Source organism: Hibiscus syriacus, unplaced genomic scaffold (assembly GCF_006381635.1).
Source record: "Hibiscus syriacus cultivar Baekdansim isolate YM2019G1 unplaced genomic scaffold, ASM638163v2 tig00110321_pilon, whole genome shotgun sequence".
Classification (NCBI taxonomy): domain Eukaryota; kingdom Viridiplantae; phylum Streptophyta; class Magnoliopsida; order Malvales; family Malvaceae; genus Hibiscus; species Hibiscus syriacus.
Genome location: NW_024062680.1, coordinates 1 through 24,560, shown reverse-complemented (window position 1 = coordinate 24,560; position 24,560 = coordinate 1). Strand labels below are relative to the sequence as shown.

The following is a 24,560-nucleotide window of genomic DNA, read 5'->3' as shown; positions in this document are numbered from 1 at the left end:
GCACCATCCGCACCAGGCTCACGAAGCGGTTCTTCTGGTGGAGATGATGGTTCCTCCATGCTCTCCACATTTAGGTCGAAGAACCTACTACTTGCACGCCTTCCCCTTGAACTGGAAGGCATATCGACATTGAGATCGAAAAAGCTCGCAGTCGAATGCCTCCCCCTGGAGCTTGAAGCCATCGTGTCAAATGGAAACTGCACAGATGGTTGCGTCGATGGCATCTCCATATTAAGGTCAAAGGGATTTGCAGATGAATGCCTTCCCCTTGAACTGGATGCGGTGTTGCCATACGTATTGTTCATGGACCCACCTCGGTACATATCGTAAGGAGTTGCGGATGAATGTCTCCCCATTATGACATTAAAATCATTACACATTATTGTAGTCGGGCTGTCAACTTGATCAACTTGTTCAGCCAGCCCATAGTGTGAGCTTAAAGATTGACTCCGAACAGCACGCACTTGAACAAAATGTGCATACATCTCAATAGCGGCGTCTGAATAATTACTTTGAACTTCAACCATCATTTGAACATCATCATTGTTCGAAAGTTCGGACGCTGTATAAGTTAATGGCAACAATGATGTTGGAAATCTGTACTGCAACGACGACATTCTTTTGTTACTTCCAACATGAATCTTCCTCGAAATCTTCGTTATTAGCTCCTCAAGAGTTATGTTTCTCTTGAATGATATTTTAACACGCTCATTTGATACGAAAATAAAGCCGGTTTCATCTTCTCGAATTTCACCATCATAATAAACAATAGCTGAAAATCGCCTCATTCTTTGAGTTTAAAAGTGCGGTAATATTATATCTGCAAAAAAAATAACTTAAACAAACCTGATTAAATACATTATATATGAACGAAAATATAACACAATCAATTTTTTACACATCAACGTAAATAATTTAAATAATATAATTTTATATTATTACCTGCACCGCAAAACTATTTCGACGTATGCTCCCGCTTTTCAATTTTACAAACATAAAAATTAATTGAAAATAATTAGTATAATATTTTTTCAAATAATGATAATAAACAATAAGTATAATTAAAAAATTATAACAAAATTACATTATAACGAAAAATCACACGAGCTTCTAAATCAAATTTGAGAATATTACGAGAATTATTACTCATTGAGGAATTGTTGTATTAATTTATAAGAGATGAGAGATGCGAGGAGATGTGAGCCGAATGAGTGTATTTATAAGCATATAAAGCGCGATACCTGCACCGTGCTATATTATAAAAGATATAGCGCGGATCAGGGACCGCGTTAAATATAATTTTGGTACGGCGTATAGCGCGGCCCCTGATTCACGCTATACCCCTATGTGACGTATAGTGCGTATTAGGGGGCGCTATACCCCACGTGTACCCAGTCAGTGTATAGCGCGGTTCAGTGGCACTCCACGTGGCGTCAAATCAGCATATAGTGCGGTGTAAGGGACGCGTTTTCATGCTAAAGGTGTTAGATCGAGAAATATAATCTGACCGGTGTTAAATCGATAATAATACCGATCACTGGTAATATACCGAAAAAATGGCCTATTTTTAACCCCCACCCAGCTGCCAGCCAATCAATTAATTTGATTACATTGATTCTTTCTATAATTATTATTATTATTTTTAATTGTCAAGACTAGTCAAGCGTCACAGTCGTGAGTGGTGCAGCCAGCCAGAAACAGAAAGCATGGGCCCCAAGTAAAGCTGCCGGACGCCAAGATATCATCAATTCCCATTTGTTTAAAAGCCAAGAAAAATACTAAAAAGGCAGAAAAATCGATGCTTTGTTGTATGTTATCTTCTCAGACTTGAATCCATCAGCGTTCTCTGTGTCCATTCGATTTCCCGTAAGAAATTTTTTTCAGCTCAGATCCTTCGTCTTTGATCATCTAACCCTTTAGGTGAAAGATGAGAGAAGTTATAAGCATTCATATAGGCCAAGCTGGGATTCAGGTTGGGAATTCCTGCTGGGAACTCTACTGTCTTGAACATGAAATCCAACCCGATGGAATGATGCCCAGGTGTATTTTTTCTTCTCTTTTTGTTATCAAAATTGAATACCCATTTTTAACCTAACAAAAAAGCACTGATTTTGAACCTGGAAAGGAGTAACACTTGTTTTCCTGTTTGATTACAGCGACACCTCTGTGGGTGTGGCACATGATGCTTTCAACACTTTCTTCAGCGAAACGGGATCAGGGAAACATGTGCCTAGAGCCTTGTTTGTGGATCTGGAACCCACTGTGATCGATGAAGTTAGGACTGGTCATTACCGCCAGCTTTTCCACCCTGAACAGCTTATTTCTGGCAAGGAAGATGCTGCCAACAACTTCGCCAGAGGCCACTATACAAGTACTAAACACCATCTCAGTCTATCCGCCTAGTCTCTTTTGGCATCTTTAACTTTTTGGTTGGTTTAAACTGTTGTGCTTGTATTTTGTAGTTGGGAAGGAAATTGTCGATCTCTGCCTTGACCGTGTTCGGAAGTTAGCTGATAATTGCACTGGTTTACAAGGTTTTCTGGTGTTTAATGCTGTTGGTGGTGGAACTGGTTCTGGTCTAGGGTCTTTGTTATTAGAACGCTTATCAGTAGATTATGGAAAGAAGTCGAAGCTTGGGTTTACCATCTATCCTTCACCTCAGGTAACTAATGGATGATGTTTTGCTTTTGAAACCTTTTATGTAATAGCAATTTTGTATATCGAGAATACTTATTTGTTAAACTTGCAGGTCTCGACGGCAGTTGTGGAGCCTTACAACAGTGTTCTGTCCACTCACTCCCTTCTCGAGCACACAGATGTGACTGTGCTATTGGACAATGAAGCAATTTATGACATATGCCGCAGGTCACTTGATATCGAGAGGCCGACTTACACCAACTTGAACCGTTTGATATCTCAAATCATATCGTCGTTGACGACTTCCTTGAGGTTCGATGGAGCCATTAACGTGGACATTACGGAGTTCCAAACCAATCTGGTTCCGTACCCTCGTATCCATTTCATGCTCTCTTCGTATGCACCTGTTATCTCAGCCGCAAAAGCCTACCACGAGCAATTATCGGTTCCTGAGATCACTAATGCTGTGTTTGAGCCCGCAAGCATGATGGCAAAGTGTGATCCTAGGCATGGGAAGTACATGGCATGCTGCCTCATGTATCGAGGAGATGTTGTCCCCAAGGATGTTAATGCTGCTGTTGCTACTATCAAAACGAAGAGGACCGTGCAGTTTGTTGACTGGTAAGAAAATTTTGTATCAGTTCACTAGCTAGGCAATTTGGTTTGGTAGTGAACTGATATGAGTGCTTTAAGATTGGTTTATCTGAACCAGAATTTGGTTTTTTGAAGTTTATTCATACATCCTCGTATGCATTAGGATAGGCTCATTAATGCAAGCATATGTAAAAGTCTTTTTTGTTTGGCTGTACAGGTGCCCAACAGGCTTCAAATGCGGCATTAACTATCAGCCTCCAACTGTTGTACCTGGAGGCGATCTTGCTAAGGTGCAGCGAGCTGTTTGCATGATAAGCAATAACACAGCAGTGGCCGAGGTGTTTGCACGCATTGACCACAAGTTCGATCTCATGTATGCAAAGAGAGCTTTCGTGCACTGGTATGTTGGTGAGGGCATGGAAGAAGGTGAGTTCTCCGAAGCCCGTGAGGATCTGGCTGCTCTGGAAAAAGATTACGAAGAAGTTGGTGCTGAAGGGGTTGATGATGAAGAGGATGGTGAAGACTATTAATGCTCTTATGCAAACAATATTTACTTCAAAGATCGGTTCAGTGTCCGAGGGTATTCCTACCTCCCTTTCACGTGTCCTTCCCTATCGATTTATCTTGTGTGGCACTGCCTTCCTGTGTGTCAAATGTTATTTTGTTGAATGTTGTCTTCTTTGTTATCAAGAATTTGCCTATGGCCTTCTGTATGATACCAATGAAGTAATTTTAAAGTTGTGTTAACTCTTCAATGTTATTTTGTCATAAATGTTGTCTTTTATTTATGAAAGTTGTTTCATAAGCAATAATTGCTTTATAATCTGTCATTCTGTCTGTCTATATTTCATGAGCAATAAATTGCCTTGCATCTATCATACTGCCTTCTTGATTAGTACTGTCATATTTATGGCTGCTGTAAAACTGTCTAATGGTACCTAAAATCAACTTATTAGAGTCGGCACTTGTTATGAGAGTGAATTGTCACTTGAAGCGGGGAGAGTAAGAGAAATTGGTATGGGGACCATAACTGAAACAGTAATAATATTCATTTCAAGCAGTGAAAATTGTTGTTTCAATTTCTTCCTAAAGCAACACTAGAAACAGACAACCTTAAGTTACTATCTTTCATGGTGGAAAGATGGAATCAGCTTTTTGGAAGAACAAGTGGCAAAGTGTAGGAAGATCCCAAATAGCATCATTTGGATCAAATTCATTCTGAAGGTACTCATTAACCCCATTCATTGCATATAAAGTTGCTGATATCTGTCTTTCTACCTTCAAGCGCTCAAATTCTTGAACCTCCTGATCAATTCCTTGAGAAAATAGACCAGCATCTTGTGGAAACTCCAGTCCTTGGCTAAATGGAATCTGATCAATCCCTGTGGTGATAGGCCAGTCTTGACCGAACTGCGATGGGGCCGGTTCATGTTCACTGACGAAATTGCTCAACTCCGGCCTATACGTGCCATCAAACATCTGGATCGAATTACATGTAAAACCATCATCCCCGGTGCTGGATACAAAGCTATCAGTGCTACCAGCATGATTGATGGTGCCATTACTGCTAACAACAGTACTTGCTTTAATGGTGATTTTGCTGGAGTTGGTATTATTACAAGTCCCTTGCCTTAAACTCTTCTTATGATCAAGCAGGTTCCTAATCTTTAATGAGAGACGAGAATCGGTTGGAACATGAGTTGCAAAATTGGTCCGCGTATTTGAACCCCGGAGAAGGCAAGCAGCTTCATCATAAGCTCTGGCGGCTTCCTCGGGTGTCTCGAACGTCCCAAGCCACATTCTTATCTTCTGTGTCGTGTCTTTGATCTCGGCAACCCATTTCCCCGAAGGCCGCTGCCGTACACCGACGAACTTATTCCTCCTACTGGCTGCTGCAACTCTCTCTTTCAATTTGCCCTTTTGTTGACTTTGGACTTGGTGTTGCTCCATTGGAGAGAATGCTTTTGGAGTGGAACACACACAGAGAGAGAGAGAGAGGGGTTTGGTTTTTATATTAAGGGGTTTGAACTTTGAAGTGGTGGGAGGGTTGTCTGACATTGTTGTCAGCATGTTGGGGTTGTTGCAATTTGTTCCATTGTTAGAAACTTATATCTCAAAGTTAAGTTGACCAAATCATGTTATATGATATGACTATGAGGATTTTGTGGAGGCTTGACACTTGGGAGAAAGTTGGCTCCCACTAAAACAGAATAGAGCCTTTGGAAGGATCCAAAAGGGAAGAAACAAAACAGAGTGGAATCTCAAGCAGGTTGAATTAGAAAACATGCCAATATTATGATTACAATGTAACGGTATTTTAATTTTACTCTTCGTACTAGTATTTAAACAGCTGAATAAAACATGAGTTTTTTTATATTTAAAAAAATGAGTAAATTTAATAAAACAATTATTTGCATAATCAACGACTAATCCTTTGATTTTAGGTTTAATCCTTACTGGCCTATATATGAGAAATTAAATGACATTCCATTATTAACCATTAATAATGCATAAGTTATTAAATTTAAATCTTGTATTCTATTTTGATTAATTTTAATGTAATATATTTTTAAACTTTTGATATTTCGATTCTAAACCACAGGATTTAAGCACAAGAATCCGTATAAATAAAGAAGTTAAAGAGAAAAGAAAATGGCAAAGGTAAACATGAGCAAACCCACAACCCAATATATACATATATTTTTTTAATGATCAAAATTGCAAACATAATGAAAGAACTACAAATCCAAATCGGGAAACATTTGTAAAACTGAAACGACGAAATACACGAGACCAGAACTGCTTCAAAAACAGTCTTCTCGAACCTCATGCTACCCACAAAAGTACTCACGAACCACACCAAATTATCACTCGCTTCTTTTTTCCAGACTCAATACCCTGTACCCATATTATAAATAGATACCATATACTATACACATTCCATAATTAAATAAAATAAATAGCGGGAAGAGTTCATTTCAATCACCGATAACTTTTCACCCTCATCGCTGCCTTGGGAATAAAAACATCACGCCAAAACGGAAGGGAAAAGAATTTGTATAATAATATGGTTCACATGCAAGACAGATGCCTGTCGAAGCCTATGTACTTGAACTACGCGGAGAGGATGGATTGCAAAGCGAGCTGTTGCTGCGGCTGCAAAGATGACCAAGTTGAGACCAATGCTTCCGGTGGCAAAGTCTGCTCTGCTGAAGCTGCTTCAGTAGATTCGCCATCCGACTTGCCGTTTGTTCTGTGGCTAAATCCTTACCACATAAAACCTACAATATAGTATATAGTTCATCAAATGCACCCCAAACACCGAACTACAAGATAAATATGAACAGATAGGTAGCATAACAGAAAATTTTCAATTTTTAGTGCACTGTTGTTCGAGCAAGCAATTCAAATAATGGCCTTCAGGATTTTGATAAAGCAACTTAATTTTTACCTCAGCAAATACCGCAACAATCTTAGGAAGGGAATTATGGTTGGGACCCAAAACTTCATTATCGGACCTGATCACACATACATTGTCAAATAATGGACAGTGAGAGGATATTGTGGCCAAAAACTGAACTTCTTAAACGAGATCAGCACGGTTAGAAGCTGATTTTACCTCTCAACCATTGAACAAAGTTGTTCATGAACGACTTTGGCTTCAATCAGATCACCTTTTACTGGAAAGCAGTATAACCATGCAGGAACAACCTACCAAATACAAAGGGTAGTATGTTCAAGGCAAACCAACATTCGGAAAACAGAAATGAAGCGTCAAAATAAAGCTATGACATAAGCAACCAGTTTCTTTTGTGAAAAGGCAAAGCAGATTGAAAAGTGTAAAAACAGAACTACTGAAATTGATCTGAAGTTGTAGAATATCTATATGTAATAGTAACAGAGATGATCCACTAGCAAACCTCACCAGTTAAGCTCATGGGTTTCTTTCATTGGTTTGTCTGGATTCAGTTTACTCGTGAGATAAAAAAAAGTTTATCGTGCATGTTGAGTAATGCTTCAACAAAATATAATTTACTTTTCATGTAATCTAACGAAAAGAGGGGAGATAATCTACAAGATAAACCTCTGTAATTTAAATATCACAATTCACAAGAGGAGAAAAGAGGGGAGAAAGAATGTGATTATCAATTTCACCAAGATTCTCCTCTACCCTAACTAGAATATCAGATAATTCTGCTATAGTTTCAAGCACAAAGATAGTGAACAGTGTACGAACCCAAACGGGCACTATTTCTATTTTTGTGCTTATGGCTCATAGTACTGGTCTTAACAAGATGCATTTGAAGACGTCAAACAATAGCTCATAAATGTGTATTTGTTTTAATGCACACAACAGATATTCATTTCATATCAAAAGGTCTAATTAACTTGGAAAGCTAATTTTATTGCCTGCAATACCTGAGTTGCATCAATACTGTTGGGGTGGAGCAGACATATTTTTCCCAAACAGTGTTATCATAAGCCATAACGTTTTCAGGTAGCAAAGCATTTGGATGTCCTATTACAGCATTTAACCTTGATAAAGCCTCTGGAAGAAGTCACAAATAATATGTTATTCTTACAAGAAATAACCACTTTATAGACAATCATGCAAAAATTTACCTCCAATCATTGGCTTAAATACAGGTCCACCAAATTCTGCATAAACGCCAAGTCCATATACTGCTGCCTGAACATAAAATCCTAAAATTTATTACAATCTCAACAATCTATGGTGCTTTGAATGCCAGAACTAGAAAATACAGACTTGTCAATCATCTGGGTTCTCATCATTGCAAGCCTCCAACATGAAAGGAAGATATGTGTCATAATATCTGTTTCAAAAACATTACAGCAATTACATCAAATGATACTCTATGATAATAATTAACATAGGAAAATTAGGCAACCTACTTTAGAGCTGCTTCGCGACACTGTTCCACAACATCATCAAAAATACAAATTGCAACTCTTCTTTCTTCAGCCGTCTTATCTTTACCCTGTATTTTAAACAAACAGAGAGAGAAATATATATGAGCATACTTCAGGAAAGAACATTTTCATTCTGGATGTTCCTTGACAACTGATTTTGGAAACAAAGACAACTTTCTCAGAACTTACCCACATAGGTGTAAGATATGAAGATAGATCATCAAAGAAAGGCAAGAAAGAGGCTTTAAACGTTTTGATCAAAGTTCCCAATATTTCACCCACCTGGAAGAAAAATGCTCGTTAAGGCAAGAAATAGGAGGCTTTAATGGATCAGGACAGGAAAAAGATCATATAAAAAAATATTGTTCAGCATTATGTGATGTATCAATCAGAGATTTTATTTTAAGACTTACTTGGTAAAAAACTTCTCCTCTTGTTCATTTTCCTCTTTAATCAACTCCCCCTCCTCAGCATCAAAGTCCCCAGCTAATATTAAAATCCTCATCCACAATATATCAACTAAAAGACATTGGGAATAAAATACAAATGTCATGAACGGAACATTGAAATACTTTTTCGAGAACTTAATCCCATATATCAACTAAAAGAAGAAAAAAACAAGAGATCAGAAACAGCCGAGGAGAATACTAGGGAGCAGTTTTTAACAGACACAACAGGTTTAATTCAGTAATTAGTTCAAATTATTAGCTAATATTAAGATGACATTAAGTTCAAGTATGCATTCTAGTTTTTTTATTATTTTTATTTAAATATTTCTGCTTCTAACCATCTGTTGCCCCATAAAATTCATCCAAAGCAGAATAATTTCAAAACAGGTAAGGGTGAGCAGAGCAGACAATACAAAATTAACTTCATTTGAAAAAAAGTATAAACCTGTACACATTCGCTCAATGCATCTAGCATGCTTGGGCATATCTCCATATCAGGTTCCTGCGAGAATATAGTAATTTAAGTTTTCATCTACGAAAAAAAAACAGATCAATAAAGCAAGCTTCAGTGCATGAATACTCTTAAGAAACAATAAGAACCTTATGTAATGCCTCCACTAGAGCCGGAATAATGTAATCAGACAATTGTTTTATATAGGTCTCATTACTCCCTTAACGGAACTATTACACGTAGCATTTTTTATGAATAAATTATATCATTCATCACTCAACTATATTCTCACTCCTATTTTAGTCACTAAAGTTTAAAAAAAATCAATTTAATTAGACAAATTTCAAATTTTTTTCTATTTTAATCACTCTAATTTAATTTATTAATATTTTTATGATACGACATTTTTATTATTATTTTATTAATATATAAATAAAACAAAAAAAAATAAATTTAAAATTATAATCAAACCTAAAAATTATACCCTAAACCCTAAATCACAAACCCCTTATATATTAATAAAACAAGTTAGAGTGATTAAAATAAGTTTAATTTGAAAGTTAAGTGATTAAATTAAAAAAATTAAACTTTAGTGACCAAAATAAAAGTGAGAAGATAATTGAGTGATGAATGATGCAATTTACTCATTAAAATATCACGTACAAAAGTTTTGGTGGGGTACCAAAATAAAACCTAAACTAAATGTTGAATATGGTTTAAAAAAAATTAAAGTGTTAACACAGAATAAAAGTAATAATTTAAGTACCAAAATAAATTTGAATTTATTAGATAAGAACAAAGAGTTTTATGTGAAATAAATTAAATTTTAAAAATAAATTTATGAGATTTTTTTTTATTTAGAAATTGATTTGATTTGATTCTAAATATATTTTATATGTGATAAATTATATCATATCTTATCTAACTTTAAGGTTAATATTTATTATATCGTTAAATTAAAATTAATATTAAATTTTTAATTTAATATAACGTCAATAGTGTATCGTTGAAATTCAAACGACGTTATAGTATGAACAACCTTAATATATTCGGGTTTAACAATCGGGTCCTCAGGCTCTTTTAAAATAAAATTTAAAATTATCATTTCTCAATCACTATTATCATCTTTCCGATAATTAATAATATCAATTAATTTATTTTTCTTTGTATCGGTTTAAACTTATAGAAATGAAATGAAAAATGTGATTTGACATCCCACAACAATCACTTTAAACTAAAAAAATCATTTACTCCTTTTACAGTCGTTTTCGTACATGGTTTTGGAGTAAACAAGTCTGCATAATTGAAAATTTTATGCTCATAGAAAACAAGTTCTGTGTACATCGATTGCCAAAACTCCTCAATATTCTTGTATGTTTTGTGTTTTCATATCATGCATGTGGTTGTGGATATCTCTTTTGGGCTTTTGATCATGATGCCCTTCAAAATGGTGGAATTCGTGGTGTAATCATGCCAGAAATCAAGTCAGTATTGCTGGAAAGTATAGCTGATATTGTTTTCTTTCTGTTCCAAGTCCCGTCCTGCTTGCTACCAAAATAAATTTGTTCCGTGATAATTTTGCTCTTCATGCAAATGGATTAGGAGATGAGATTGTAACAGATAATACTGCTTTGAGAGATTGTTTGCATGTCTGAGAGTCTATCAATTATTCATTGTTTCAAAGGATTCCTTTCAGTAACTTGCTTCCATATTTGCAAACTTATTTGTCAATTCCTGTGGTTCCTTGCTTATTACGGTAATCAGTGTAGGAAATATTCTTGTTCTAGCAAAATCACATAGGGTATATGCTATTGATCTTATCGGCTACGGACACTCGGACAAACTAAGTCCTAGGGAGGTTGGAGAAACATTTTATACATTTGGTTTGAGACTCGGGCATCCGAACTGAAAGATTTTTGTACCAGTGGGCAAACTTTTCTTCAGATCCGTGGCTGCACTGGAGTCGGTTAGAAGTATTCTTTGCCATGTAATCTTTTATGGTGGCTTTTGTAAGAACTGAATTAATCTTTACATATGTGCTGGCTGAGTTAGCTTGTCTAGATATTGAGGATTGAACATCTGAACTTAGCCCTACAACCAAGGCTTGGAATCACAAGTTGGATGTTTTTACGTACATTTTGCTGCATAGCTAGTGATTGGTAATTGCTTCTGGCATTGCATTACAGATTATCCTTCATCCAGGACTCGAGAGCCTGGTGTTGTTGATGCTTTACTCGAGTTCATATGCTACTAGGACGACCCTCTGCCCTAGGAATTACTGCTGCGGGTGAAAGTGAGTTTCTTAAACTTATTTCTCCTCCATTTTCTTCATTCCCTTCCATTCCAATATTACTTCGATATTTGCAGTGCCCTGTTTTGATAGCATGGGGTGACAAGGATCCATGGGAAAGCATCGAACTTGGAAGAGCCTACGGAATTTCGAAACGTAGAAGACGTTTTCATTCTCCCTAATGTTGGCCACTGCCCTCAGGCTGCTCTCTCTCTCTCTCTCGCACACACATACACAAAAATTTCCATTTTTGATCCACTGTACACAATTTGAAACTTACAACCAAAATTCCTAGAATTATAAGTCATCTTATGAGACATGAATAAAAAAATGTGTACATGGGATGTCGTTTCAGAAAACAATGATAAAGAAGGCCTATATCATCTTTTCTATTCACAGCAAAGGGAACTAACTAAGAATGTACTCTCTGCCTGTTGTATGTTAGCTTCAAGTGTTCCTTTTAAAATAAGGAAGGACTGCACTCTGGTATGGATGCTTCTCTGCAATATTATTTTTTCGTCCCGAGTGCACGGATAAACTTAGGGTTTTTCATTTCCTCAGTAGTTAGCTCTCAGGCTACTAGCGTCTAGTACTTTGAGACATTTTCAGTTGCGGCCAAATCCGGAATTGGAGTTTCAAGAGGTTGTTCTTCGTACAACCAATCTGGGACTGGACTGGCTGCTCCTTTAGTCCACTTGCATGACAACTGCTTCCCGAATTGAAATGATATCACTCCTCTTTTGGAGTTTGTTTTATCAGGAAGGCCTTCCACCTCATTATCTGCCTGATTTTCATCAATCTTTTGTTCTATTGGAATAGTTGAATACTGTTCTGAGGCACTGGCTTCCTCCTCCATCACATAACCATCCTCCAATTGCAACTATGCACACCAGCTCCATCGACGAGACGACGATTGTTACTATTTGACATCTCAAGGTTAGTCAGTTTTCAGCAAAGGCTAAGCCGCCTATTTGACTTGGGGAGTTCAAGGCTGCACTAGCTTCTTGTTCCTCCGAATCAAGTACCATATCGGTCGAGTCTGTGACATTGATCTCTTCAACCTCAAAGTTAAAGTCTTCCACCGATGAGTTGCATCTGTGATGATTACTGATTATTTGTTTGCCAACCAAGTTTCCTTCCTCATCCACTGGAGTCATCTGAATGTAACAAAAGAAGCATCGTCAGCAATCCTCAGCATATTCTTTTCATTTGCAAAAAAAAAAAAATCATGCACATGCACTTTTTTTACCTTGACATTAGTAAGATCTACATTGTTCTCCCTTAGAAATGAAACGAAGTCATTAAAATTTTCTTCTAAAGGACGATAGTGACCACTGTGAGGCCAAACTGCCTGTTGAACAAAGTAACAGCAAAGCTTAGATATAGATATATTTTAAGAAAACCGGAACCAAGCAACCGGTAACAGCTCAATGATATTATGCATAGCTATACCTTGAGGACACCATTGTCAACAACTAATCTTCCGGCAGCAATAGTGGCACCTCCGGCCAAGAAGCTAGAATGTTGAAATGTACCCTTTTTCTTCACGCCAACATACAAGATCTTCGATGCGCTGAGGACAAAAATCCACTTAGCATCACCCGTTTCTTCGATCGAATGGAGAAGCTTCCCTGCTTGCTTGTATACGAGCTTTCCGTCTACCACAATAACTTCATAAGGCTTCCTTTCTATCTGTATAGCAGATGATTATTTGAGTAACGTTTTGAATGCAAATCCAGATGAACTTAGGCAGAAGAAACAGATATAAAGACCCACCGGACCCAGATATTTGATGCATTGCTGTTGAAGCTTTGATCTCGGACATTTTTTCTATATTTACTTCTTTCCCTTCCCCAATGTCCAGCCTGCATTTTCAAAACAAGTTCATCAAATTCTTCAACTTTGAATCAAAATATCTTCCTAGTGAACCAAAAAAAAAACACTCAATCAAAGAAAATTACCAGTAAAAAAAGGGTTCTTGACTCTCTGAGAATGGAGCCATTGTTTATAATAGAAGTGTAAATTGTGTCCAAGTCTAGGACGAAAGTGAGTGTTTACAGCATGCATGAAACATGCATCCAGTGAAAGTTTTTATTATATCATAAAAATATACATTAACTTATCTGTCATTGGAAATTATTATAACTTAATTACATGCAAAAATTATGTGTTGCCACTTATTATTGGAGGATTGTGCATGTATTCTAAGTTTGAATACTTTTATTTATGAAATTCAATTATATCGAAAGCTGCTTAAATAGTGTAATGTGTTTTTTCGTCATTAAGATTTAAATTTGAACCAAATTTAAAGATCGTATTATAAAATAATTATAAAAATATAATAATTATTTAATATTTTAAACATGTTTAATAATATCCATCAAATCTTTTTAATGAAAAAATTTGAAATTTTGTTAGATAAATAAACACTTATTAATACTTCAATGGAGAATAATTTTAATAATTTTATCTTATTTTTATTTATTTAAATTATATTATTATTTAACATTTTCATTTATCGAATAATTTTCTCACTTAATCATCAACAAATTTAATTAATTTTATGTGATTTTACATGCGTCGCACATATGACTTTGATGAGTGAGTCTCCCAGTAGAGATTTATACATACACAATGACTAGACATTGCTTAAACAATATCAATTTGCTTACCACTTAAATCAACCCATGTTGATTTAAAATCTTTTAATTTTAAAACATATTATATAAAAATATCTAGAAAAATGAGGTGGCCTTCCATTATATTTCCCACAAGCTCAACCTACCTTTTCCAGATTAACTGTTTAAACAATCTTCCAACTACTTGTACATGATTTTTTTAACATAGTACTATCCGTTAAACATTTTTTAATTAATTTTAAAGTAACCATAGATTATAAAATAATAATAATGCCAAATAAATGTACATTTATAATTTGAAAACAAAGTGTGTACATAATGTGAGTGCATGCCAGCACAAACATACATACATATATATATATATATATATATATATATATATATAATGTTTGAACATCAAAGATCTTAGATCTTAGACCAGGGAATTCAACATTTGTCACCCCAAACTGTAAACATAATTGTTTTGACAACGTGTCCTATAATTCTCAAAACAAGTTATAATTTTATCCTAATTTATAAAGATTATTAGAATTTATCCAAATTTTATATTTGAGATTGAAAAGCAAATATGTTAGGTAATTAGGCCGGGGCCTAAGACTGTGCCCCCGTGGTCCAATTTCCATATCTACCTTTTAGAGATTATTATAGGTAAAATATGTATTTAATCACTCAATTATTTTTTAGTTTTGTATTAGTCATAAAATTATTTTCTTTTTAAATTATAATTAAAGTTATGTTTTTGTTTTATTTTGATTATTTATCGTTAAAAATAAATATAATTGATGACATGATAAGTTTTTGTTTTTTTAGTGATGATTTGACATTAACTTTTGATGATATGTTAGTATCACTATTAAATGATTTTAAAAAAGAAATAGTAAAATGATTAAAACAAAATTACGGAGATAATTGTATGACTAAATATTGAGTTTACCCTATATTATATTTAAGAAGTTGGAAATAAACAATGTTAGAAAATCGCGAGAGAAATCCGGACAGACGAAATACAACTGTCATTTTTGGGGATCTCCATGCAAACCAGATTAAGATTGGGTACCTGCACCGTACAAGATGTCGATGTTTACGTGTCATCGCTGAATTCGACCACGTCGTGTTGTCCGGTGTAAGAGATACAGACCTAACTAAGACCTTATGCTTCTGGTTTCTGCAAAAAATGGCTAATCATTAGGTGATGAACTGATTTAATTAATTAATTAATTTTAGGTGTGGAAACATTTAATTCTACGCCCTAATCTTTTGCTAAGCTCAATGTGACCGCCTGCGCAAACAAGGAATGCGTTTGGTTGGGATTAACATAAAGAAAAAAAGAAACAATTAATTAATGAGTACGGTTAATGTATAATGCAGTCGGTACATTTCAAATGCAAGATGCAAATTAGACCGAGAAAATAAAATAATAGAAAATAATTGTGGTTTATGAAATATAAACTTGAAAATAGTAACTTTTAACTAATGGCCTTGTGACAAAAGGGTCACATATGGTCAGAATCAAATGTGGATTTCAATTATACGTTAGGCTAGTGGTTAAACCCATTATGGAGTGCATTATACGTATTATAATCTCTCTGTTAATTATTTTTTTAGTAATAAGAGTTGATTATAAGGTAATATATGTTTAGAATTTTCTTAATTTATTGACGATATATGCATATCATGTAGGTATAACTGTTTGATCTGGATTTCTAAAGAGAATAACATTTCCTTTTACTACTAAAGCAACTTGATAGATTCATATATAAATTGGTATCTAATTTTACATATGTACTGAGAATATTTTTTAGTTTTTTGAGTAAATTACATGTTTAATGCTTAAATTAATACTTTTGTTCTATTTGGTACTTAAATTTTATTTTTTTTTTAAATGGTAAACTACAAAGTTGATCACTTTCGTTTGAGTTTTATAAACTTATGATCACTGGATTCAAAAAACACAACACATAGTTATTTTCGTTTTATATTAATTAAGATGTAGTCACTAAAACATTTACTTCCGTTAGTTTGATGATGTGGTACGTTAGTAAAAGGGTATAATTTTTACTTTAACCCCTAAACTTTAGATAAAATACTAATTAGGGACCATTTTATAAATTCAAAGTAGTTTAGGAACAAAGTTCTAATTTACCCCTTTTTTAACATACTTTTCTTCTTCCCCTAGCTTCCCTAGTTGCGCCACCTCACACCCCTTTCTTGCTGTTCATCTTGTTCGTTTAAACGACCATCTTTTTGCTTTTGGTTTTATATTAGACTAGTTTTCAATATAAGTCAGATTGTTGCATCAGTAGCTGTTCTAGCAGTTTCCAGGACTGAGAAGCCACAAGCTCCATTGTCCACTTGGATTGTAGGTTACGCCGCAGGGTGTGCTGCTTGTATTCCCATCCTTTTCCACCATTGTTTTCTTCCGTATCCTACGTAAGCATTTACCTTACTTGATTGACATTTTTCAATGCTAAAATCCTTAGTACTTGATGTTCGTAATTAGCTAGCTCGTGCTTTAAGATGTTTCTCTGTGTCCTACTGTTCTTGGTGTGGAATCATTTTCTTGAATTATATATCTTCGTTTCCTTTGCCTTGTGTTGAGAGGTTTGAAAATTTTGCCATTGCCATTATAACATGGCAGGCTTAGCAGATTGTTGGATCAATTAAAATGGATGCTAAAAGCTTTCTTTTTTGTCTGGTTTATTGTCGAAAAATTTTGGCTATTTGGAGGTTACTCATCCCAGCTTCAAATTTCCACAGGCGTCGACACTTGCCTGTATAAGTATTATACTACTCTTGGCTTTTCTCTTGTCCGGAAACGAACCGATTTCTCTGATTCCATTGTTGGTTGTTCATAGAAAAATAATATATATACATATAAATTATCGAAGACAATCATCGTTTAAACGAAGAAGATGAACAGCAAGAAAGGGGTGTGCGGCGGTGCAACTAGGGAAGTTAGGGGAAGAAGAAAAGTATATTAAACAAGGGTAAATTAGAAGTTTGTCCCTAAATTACTTTAAATTTATAAAATAGTCCCTAATTAATATTTTATCTAAAGTTTAAGGGTTAAAAGTAAAAATTATACCCTTTTACTAATGTGTCACGTCATCAAACTAAATAAAGTAAACGTTCCAATGACCGCATCTTAACTAAAATAAAACTAAAGTGACTATGTATTGTATTTTTTGAATCCAGTGACCATAAGTTTAAAAAACTCAAACGAAAGTGACCAACTATGTAGTTTACCCTAAAAAAATCATATATAACAATTAGTTTAGCTTTCAATTAGTTTAGTTTACCCTAAAAAAATCATAAGGTAATGTCATGTCATCATTGAAAAATAAAAAAAATATCATGTCAATAGTTCTGTTAAATTTTGAACGACAATGTACCAAATTAAAAACTTAAAGTAAACATTAGGTATAATTTTGAGAAAAAATAAAGTTTAAATATCAAAATAAAATAAAAATAATAATTTAGGTACTAAACATATAATTTACCTTAATTTTTTATATTTATGTATTAAATTACTTATTACTTAATAGAGTCTTATTATATGTTTTGACGCATATCTTTGAGCTCATGACCTAAAAAATAATGACATTTTCTTTGTTTATTGGGACCACTCAATAAGTTTACAAATTATATATGATTTTAAATGTATATCAATTAAATTATTAAATAAAATAATATGCGATGATTTATAAAATAATATTTTTGTATGGAAAAAAATAATTAGCTTCTTTTTATATTCTATCATCTCATTTAATTCTTACAATAAATCATCGGTGCCTATTGCACATATCCTTTATAAATCTCATCAGTGTTGTTGAATTCCTGCTGCCACACCATAACGAGCCACTGAGCTGTCACTCTCCACGGAAATCAATCTGAAAATTGTCTTTGCCATTCAACATTTAGACCATCAAATATTGCCTAAAGTTCTGTCTAATGAGAATTATATACATTATTTAAAAACTAAATTTAGTATCACATCCTTGGCTCCATGGTGTAGTGGTTAGCACTCTGGACTTTGAATCCAGCGACCTGGGTTCGACTCCCGGTGGGACCTTTTTTTTGTTTTTTTTACACTTACATCAACAACGGTAATTGTTGATTGTCGGTTAAACCATGTAAAACACTTGACCCTCATGTTGATGCAAAAATGTAAGGAAATGGACACATCACGTGGCTCAACTTACTTCTACTCGTTAGCTATACTTCGCTTTCTTACCTAACCTTTTATTGCTCTTAATATGTAATAAGATGAGAGTGAAATACAAAGAGAGAGAGAACAGGCAAAGGGGGAGGAAGAAGACAAAGACACCGGGCAGTCATGACACCAAACACCATCAACGAAGTGGGCATCGACGATCTGCGCCGTGCAGGCGGTGGTGGATTAAGCATCGAGGAGGCTCAACACATCCATCAACTCATAAAACAAGCAGTTTCCAAAGCAAAGGCAGAAGCAGGGGGAAGCCAATTATGGGCAAGAGAGGTGTGGAGAGAGGTGGTAAGTAGCAGAGTGCTAAAGCCGAACCACCCACATGCACTCCACCAGCTCGTCTATTACTCCGTCTATGCTCATTGGGAAGCTTCCATTCATGGCCTCCTCTTTACTGGTTCCCTTCTCTGTACTCTCTCTTTCCCTTTCCCTTCTCTGTACTCGTGTTTAGCTAAGTTTACTAAAGTCAGACCATCGAGCTTTGTCTCTTTTGTTTTCCAGACATGATTCTAAGCTTACAAACATGGGACGAATAATGGATACTCACGGTCCAAAGCTTTTGGGGACTTCATATAAGGATCCCATTGCTAGTTTTAATCTCTTTCGTGTTTTCATTGTCCATCATCCTGATGTAACCTACTAAACTCATGCTGCTCTTCTCCTTGTCCCTAATGGAGCACTACAAACAAATTGACCACTTCTTTTTCCTGCTTGAACAATTGCTAGGTTTACTGGTCAATCATACTAAAAGAGATTGCAGTTACATTTCGTGAATCGCCCAAGTGCATCCTGGATACCACTGACAAATCAAGACCCGGGGGAACTTGGCTTCCCGGTTCTGTTTTGAATATTGCTGAATGTTGCTTATTACCCTCGAGTCATCCGAGAAAAGAGGACGATTGTTGTGCGATTGTATGGAGAGACGAAGGCGATGATGATACCGATGTGAACCGTATGACACTTAAACAGCTTCGACAGCAAGTCATGTATGCTTTCATTTACTTGACCTGCATTTTTGTTTCAAGTGTTTGTCATATAGATATAATCGAACATTGCAACTCTTATTTCTTAAGCTGATTTTTAATGTACAGGTTGGTGGCAAATGCACTGCAGAGAACTTTCAGAAAGGGTGATGCAATTGCCATTGATATGCCAATGACAGTAAATGCAGTTATTATATATCTGGCAATAGTTTTAGCTGGACTCGTTGTTGTATCTATAGCTGATAGTTTTGCTGCCAAGGAAATTGCAACGCGTTTGCGAGTCTCGAAGGCAAAGGCTATTTTCACTCAGGTGTTCTTCCACTTCTGTAGGAAATCTCTGCTTTCATACAAATAACTTTTCTCCATTTCACTATAGATTCTGATTCTAATCCCCTATTTTCCATTGCTATCTGTTCAGGATTTTATACAAAGAGGAGGTCGAAAGTTTCCTTTGTACAGGTAAAAGAAATTACCCTTCTGCTGTATAGTACAGATGAACTGATACTACTCTTGGTATTCACTGCTGTTTTTCTCAACTTTGCAGTCGAGTCGTAGAGGCTTCTCCGGATAAAGCTATAGTGCTCCCTGCGTTTGGAAACCACGTCGGTATTCAATTAAGAGAACAAGATATATCATGGAAAGATTTTCTTGCCCATGACAATCAGCATCCGAGGTATATAATGTCTACAATTACAGGTTGAGAGCAGTTTAATCGGTCTGTGTACTTGTACATAACTGCATAATGTCATCTTTATCTCTGTTGTAGACCAAATCATTTCACTCCAGCTTATCTACCAATAGATTCTGCAATTAACATACTATTCTCATCCGGAACCACAGGTGGAAAATTTGTCACTTGATTTATGATTTACACTATATACATTTCTTTATTAATTTGGAGATTTTCAAGTATGCTATATTGGCCTTGATCAGGAGAGCCAAAAGCGATTCCATGGACACAACTTTCGCCTATTCGCTGCTCTTCTGAAGCATTAGTTCACATTAATGTCGGAGTCGGAGATGTTTACTGCTGGCCTACAAATCTAGGATGGGTGATGGGACCCATTTTACTCTTCTCATGCTTCTAACTGGTGCAACCCTTGCTCTCTATCATGGATCTCCTTTGGGCCGTGGTTTCGGAAATTTGTTCAGGATGCAGGAGTTACTGTTTTGGGCACAGTTCCAAGTTTAGTGAAAACTTGGAAGAATACAAAGTGTATGGAAGGCTTAGACTGGACAAAGATAAAGTAGATGTCCTTTCCCTTATCCAAAAACTGAACTTTTGCATCAGTTAAAACTCTCGTAAAAGAGACTAATCGGTTTTCTACGGCTGCAGAACTTTTGCTAGCACTGGAGAAGCCTCTAATGTTGATGATGACCTTTGGCTTTCATCTAAATCTTACTACAAGCCTGTTCTTGAATGTTGCGGAGGCACTGAGCTAGCATCATGTTACATCATGGGGAGTCCGCTGCAGCCACAAGCTTTCGGAGCGTTTAGCACTGCATCGATGACAACCGGTATAGTCATCTTGGATGAACATGGAGTTCCCTATGTAAGAACTTAATCCGGAAGTTGGTGCGGTTTCCTTTGCAACAATTTCTAATAAAACTTGACAATTCACCATATTACATATAGAACACATATGACTAACCTTTGTAACAGCCGGATGATAAAGCTTGTGTTGGTGAAGTTGGTTTATTGCCTCACTACTTGGGAGCATCTGATAGATTGCTTAACGCCGATCACGAGGACGTTTACTTCAAGGGAATGCCGACATTTAAGGGAATGGTATGGTTTTTGGATTTTCTGTGGTTAATAGTTCTGCCAAATGCTCGATGAAACGGGGATTACAAAAGGAAAGAATGCTTAGAACAATGTTCAAGCAACGATTATTTTGTAATCTCCCCTCGACAAATGCTTCGACTTGCTATCTTATGATTTGATACATGCCCTTGGCAGCGCCTTAGGAGACATGGGGATATCCTCAAGAGAACAGTCGGAGGCTATCTTGTTATTCAAGGAAGGGCTGATGACACAATGAATCTTGGTGGAATTAAGGTATTCCACCCTTCCTCTCTCCTCGTATTGTTGTCTTGTAATTAAGTGAACTACATCATCTAAATTATTCTGTGTCAAACTTCAGATCATTATAGTCCTGAAAGCATGAACTTCCTTTATTTGCAGACAAGCTCTGTTGAAATCGAACGTGTTTGTGACCGCGCGGATGAAAGCATCTCGGAGACTGCTGCAGTCAGTGTGGTACCACCCGATGGTGGTCCAGAACTGTTGGTGATTTTTGTGGTTCTAAAGAAAGGGTTTGATGAACAACCAGAGAAGCTGAAGACGGTGTTCTCCAAAGCCATTCAAACCAACCTCAACCCATTGTTCAAGGTTCGGTTCCTCGATGTTTTAACATCTTTCCCTTCATATGTAGTTTCGGCAACTAAGCATCACCATATAACTTGATAAGAATGCTCGGATTCGAAAGTCGAAATTAAAAGATACAAGCATATTGATATTTTATCGATAACAGGTGAACGGTGTGAAGATAGTCCCGGAGTTTCCCAGAACTGCTTCAAACAAATTGCTTAGGAGAGTATTGAGGGACCAAATTCAGCATGAACTGTCTGTCAGAAGCAGGATGTGAAGGCTGACAGATTCAGCAGTGCTTCAAAAATCATATATATATATATATCATACCATGTGGGATGTTCTGAAATTGAATTTTTATTAAGCAGGATGAATTTTTAATGAAATATGTATCAAATAATTTGCATAATTGTGAACTAATACTGTAACTTCATAGACATGACCATAATGCACTACGTGTTGGGATTGAGTAAAATTTTATGGATCAATTATTAAGAAAATGTTCTCAACATCCTTCTACAGATCCTTAACACTCAAATGGACATTATTCTACCGATGAAAAGGAAACAAAAATTAAAGTTTTCCAAGGAAAATAAATAAAAATCTCACATTGTCTGCCAGAAATGGTGCGTGCGCCTCCAGTGTTGGACTCAGCTCTTCGACCTCCTCTTTGTAGAACCATAATTGAAGGAAACAGAGCCTCATCGGCCCAAGCAGGCTTGCTGCGACCAAACAACCACCATTGCGGACAACCAATCTTTATCTTAAATTTTGAAAAGAGTTCTCAGAAAACCCCACTGCGGAGCACTGGCCACCAGATGCAGAAGCTCATCAACTCGGTGGCGCTTCCCTTTACAGGAAGTATTCAGGTGTCTGCGGGTTACATCGGGCTCTCCTCTCCTCGGAGCTGGCTCAAACTGCAACACAATACTTGTAAATTGTTTATATACCGATGTGATTGCAAATATATACATACAGCTCACCTGAATGAATGTATGACCCTTGCAGTCATCAACTTCCAAGATGGAAGCCATGTTTCCACATCGATAGCAATAATTAGGTGCACTAAATATAGTAACAACGTTTTGTTCCTGCCAAAAAGGAATTAATGATATGAATTACACGTTTCTGATATCAGCACTCAAAGATTAAATACTTACATGACCCCAATTGAATCCTTCCATGACCAGCTGATGAGCCCTGGCAATAAGCTTCAAATTGTTTTTACGGTTAAATTGCTCCGATATGTCCTGGAGTATCGTAAAAGTGGATATGTTACACCAAGTTTTGACAAACGTATATCCTTAAAAACCAGAAAAGAAAGCTAAAAAATGAATATACTTGGCCAAAGGTATACCCAGCACCTCTTGGAGAAATGCCCCAACCACATCGATCATCGGGGTCGGACCACAATAGATCACACATGGGACCTTCATGGGGGACTTCTTGAACACGGTCAAAGTTACGTATGTTATCCAGGGTTTCAATTGCCGGAGACAACCCACCATGGAGACAGAAAATTTCAGATTCGACCTTCAAAAAACCCAAAAGTCTGCAGCTAAGAATCAATCATTAACAAAATCCAAGTGCAAACTCAACAGAAAGAATACATTTGCCAACCCAAGTTAGTGTTCTAAATTCATGTTAAAAATTCACAAAAGATCATAACAAACAGAAAAAAATAAATAATAAATACTAACCAATGCTGTTAATGGAAAATAATCAAATAGATCAGTGAAAGTTTTCCAAACATTTGCAGTGCCATATCTGCAATCAAAATAGAAAACATACCTTCAAATAATGTTATCAATCCAAAAATCAAATGAAAGAAGAATTAAAATTGGACCATCACAATGTTAGGCAACTATTAATGTTTTCTGCAAATAAAAAACAACGTTATATTTTCAAAACAAGAATTACATGCAAAGTGAATCCTGCCTTGTAGCACAGAAGATTTGAGAACCCTTTAATATTAGGTAACTTCATTGCAAAACAAGCCCATATGACTTGTGTACATATGTACATCTAGATCGAAATAACTTAATTAAAAAATTTCTTACACCAGCATATTCCTATCATAGTACGTTGTATGTTTCTATTATCATGTTAGGTTCATGCATCAAAACTGTGCACATTGAACAACAAATGTAACCAGGTTAACTCCCAAGTAGTCCCAATTGACAAATTAAGCCTTTAAGCCTAATGAACTTTAGAAACTATGTATATATATATATATATATAGAGAGAGAGAGAGCAAGATTATAAGATACTCACTTCCTTAGACATTCATCATAAAAGCCATACACTTGAGTAATCTGCATTTTAAACATAAAACCATCAAGTAGATAAATAAGTTGCAAAGGAAAAAAAAGAGTTACAATCATTTTCTTACGAACAAGATATGTATGTGTAATAAACAATCACTTCAAAAAAAAAAGAAACATAACAAACCTGACGACTCTCATGATTTCCCCTCAGAATTGTAATCCGTTGGGGGTAACGCACTTTGATGGAAGCTGAATAAAAGTCAATCACAAACAATATAAATAATTCATAGAATGATTTATAAATTACAAATTATAGATTGCAACCTCAACACTGCCAAATAACTTGAATGATTTAAGGTTCTGAACAAAATAATTCATAGAATGAATATCACCACAATATACAAGTTGTCCAGATTAATTATGTTGACGGGAAAAAATCAACTTATAGATTATAGTTTCATTATTTTCATGTTTGACTCCCATACATTGTTAATGAATCTGCATAATATTGACATCAATAAACAATCGTGCCACACAAGTTGGCAAAGCACATGGATGCATGGTAATGTTAACTCTATCAATTGAGTTACGTTGCTTATTGATGTATGACATAGTTTAAGTCCTTGAATTTTGATTACTTATTGGCTCATTTTAGACAATTTTAAGCTTTTAGTTAAGTACTTTTTCATGTTTTGAATATCAGATTATTTCATACAAACAAA

The 24,560-nt window shown here is 35.6% G+C and overlaps 5 protein-coding genes, 1 long non-coding RNA gene, 1 other non-coding gene and 1 pseudogene across 7 annotated transcripts; 3 read left to right on the top strand and 5 right to left on the bottom strand.

The window, feature by feature from the left end:
- Positions 1-1,773: 1,773 nt before the first annotated feature.
- On the top strand, positions 1,774-3,932 carry LOC120117562 (tubulin alpha-5 chain). Its single transcript, XM_039137823.1, has 5 exons — positions 1,774-2,040; positions 2,157-2,371; positions 2,463-2,662; positions 2,750-3,258; positions 3,449-3,932. The coding sequence occupies exons 1-5, from the start codon at positions 1,928-1,930 to the stop codon at positions 3,759-3,761; spliced, it is 1,350 nt and encodes a 449-aa protein (XP_038993754.1). The 5' UTR covers positions 1,774-1,927; the 3' UTR covers positions 3,762-3,932.
- Positions 3,933-4,359: 427 nt separating this feature from the next.
- LOC120117761 (ethylene-responsive transcription factor ERN1-like) lies at positions 4,360-5,289 on the bottom strand. Its single transcript, XM_039137993.1, has one exon. It carries the CDS (start codon positions 5,287-5,289, stop codon positions 4,360-4,362), a length of 930 nt encoding a protein of 309 aa, XP_038993924.1.
- Positions 5,290-6,323: 1,034 nt separating this feature from the next.
- Positions 6,324-7,864, bottom strand: LOC120117760 (annotated as a pseudogene).
- A 33-nt stretch (positions 7,865-7,897) lies between these two features.
- LOC120117548 lies at positions 7,898-8,605 on the bottom strand. The gene is made up of 5 exons (XR_005515673.1): positions 8,577-8,605; positions 8,353-8,445; positions 8,146-8,231; positions 8,000-8,066; positions 7,898-7,921 (listed from the first exon to the last, which is right to left on the bottom strand). It is a non-coding gene; the product is annotated as an uncharacterized LOC120117548 (long non-coding RNA).
- Positions 8,606-12,294: 3,689 nt separating this feature from the next.
- LOC120117759 (IQ domain-containing protein IQM2-like) lies at positions 12,295-13,355 on the bottom strand. Its single transcript, XM_039137992.1, has 5 exons — positions 13,315-13,355; positions 13,194-13,218; positions 12,806-13,045; positions 12,603-12,704; positions 12,295-12,510 (listed from the first exon to the last, which is right to left on the bottom strand). Exons 1-5 carry the CDS (start codon positions 13,353-13,355, stop codon positions 12,295-12,297), a joined length of 624 nt encoding a protein of 207 aa, XP_038993923.1.
- Positions 13,356-17,992: 4,637 nt separating this feature from the next.
- Positions 17,993-18,064, top strand: TRNAQ-UUG. Its single transcript has one exon. It is a non-coding gene; the product is annotated as a tRNA-Gln (tRNA).
- A 264-nt stretch (positions 18,065-18,328) lies between these two features.
- Positions 18,329-21,883, top strand: LOC120117561 (probable acyl-activating enzyme 18, peroxisomal). Its single transcript, XM_039137821.1, is given in 16 exon segments — positions 18,329-18,590; positions 18,593-18,626; positions 18,719-18,848; positions 18,944-19,203; positions 19,309-19,510; positions 19,619-19,659; positions 19,745-19,873; positions 19,967-20,040; positions 20,134-20,283; positions 20,286-20,339; positions 20,342-20,447; positions 20,537-20,753; positions 20,864-20,989; positions 21,161-21,259; positions 21,386-21,592; positions 21,735-21,883. Coding segments are annotated over 16 exon segments (2,205 nt in total). The 3' UTR covers positions 21,849-21,883.
- A 199-nt stretch (positions 21,884-22,082) lies between these two features.
- Positions 22,083-24,087, bottom strand: LOC120117881 (serine/threonine-protein phosphatase PP2A-2 catalytic subunit-like; the record flags this gene model as incomplete). The annotated part of the gene is made up of 7 exons (XM_039138059.1): positions 22,083-22,488; positions 22,555-22,662; positions 22,732-22,821; positions 22,913-23,104; positions 23,272-23,338; positions 23,846-23,886; positions 24,023-24,087. Coding segments are annotated over 7 exons (716 nt in total), but the record flags the coding sequence as incomplete, so codon positions are not given.
- Positions 24,088-24,560: the final 473 nt, after the last annotated feature.

Coding starts and splice junctions, on each gene's coding strand:
- LOC120117761 (XM_039137993.1), bottom strand. CDS start 5,289: ATGTCAGACAACCCTCCCACCACTTCAAAGTTCAAACCCCTTAATATA.
- LOC120117759 (XM_039137992.1), bottom strand. CDS start 13,355: ATGGCTCCATTCTCAGAGAGTCAAGAACCCTTTTTTTACTG. Junction 12,705..12,805: donor TTGACAATGGTGTCCTCAAG/GTATAGCTATGC, acceptor TTTGTTCAACAG/GCAGTTTGGCCTCACAGTGG. Junction 12,511..12,602: donor TAGATCTTACTAATGTCAAG/GTAAAAAAAGTG, acceptor TGTTACATTCAG/ATGACTCCAGTGGATGAGGA.
- LOC120117562 (XM_039137823.1), top strand. CDS start 1,928: ATGAGAGAAGTTATAAGCATTCATATAGGCCAAGCTGGGATTCAGGTT. Junction 2,041..2,156: donor CCCGATGGAATGATGCCCAG/GTGTATTTTTTC, acceptor GTTTGATTACAG/CGACACCTCTGTGGGTGTGG. Junction 3,259..3,448: donor ACCGTGCAGTTTGTTGACTG/GTAAGAAAATTT, acceptor TTGGCTGTACAG/GTGCCCAACAGGCTTCAAAT.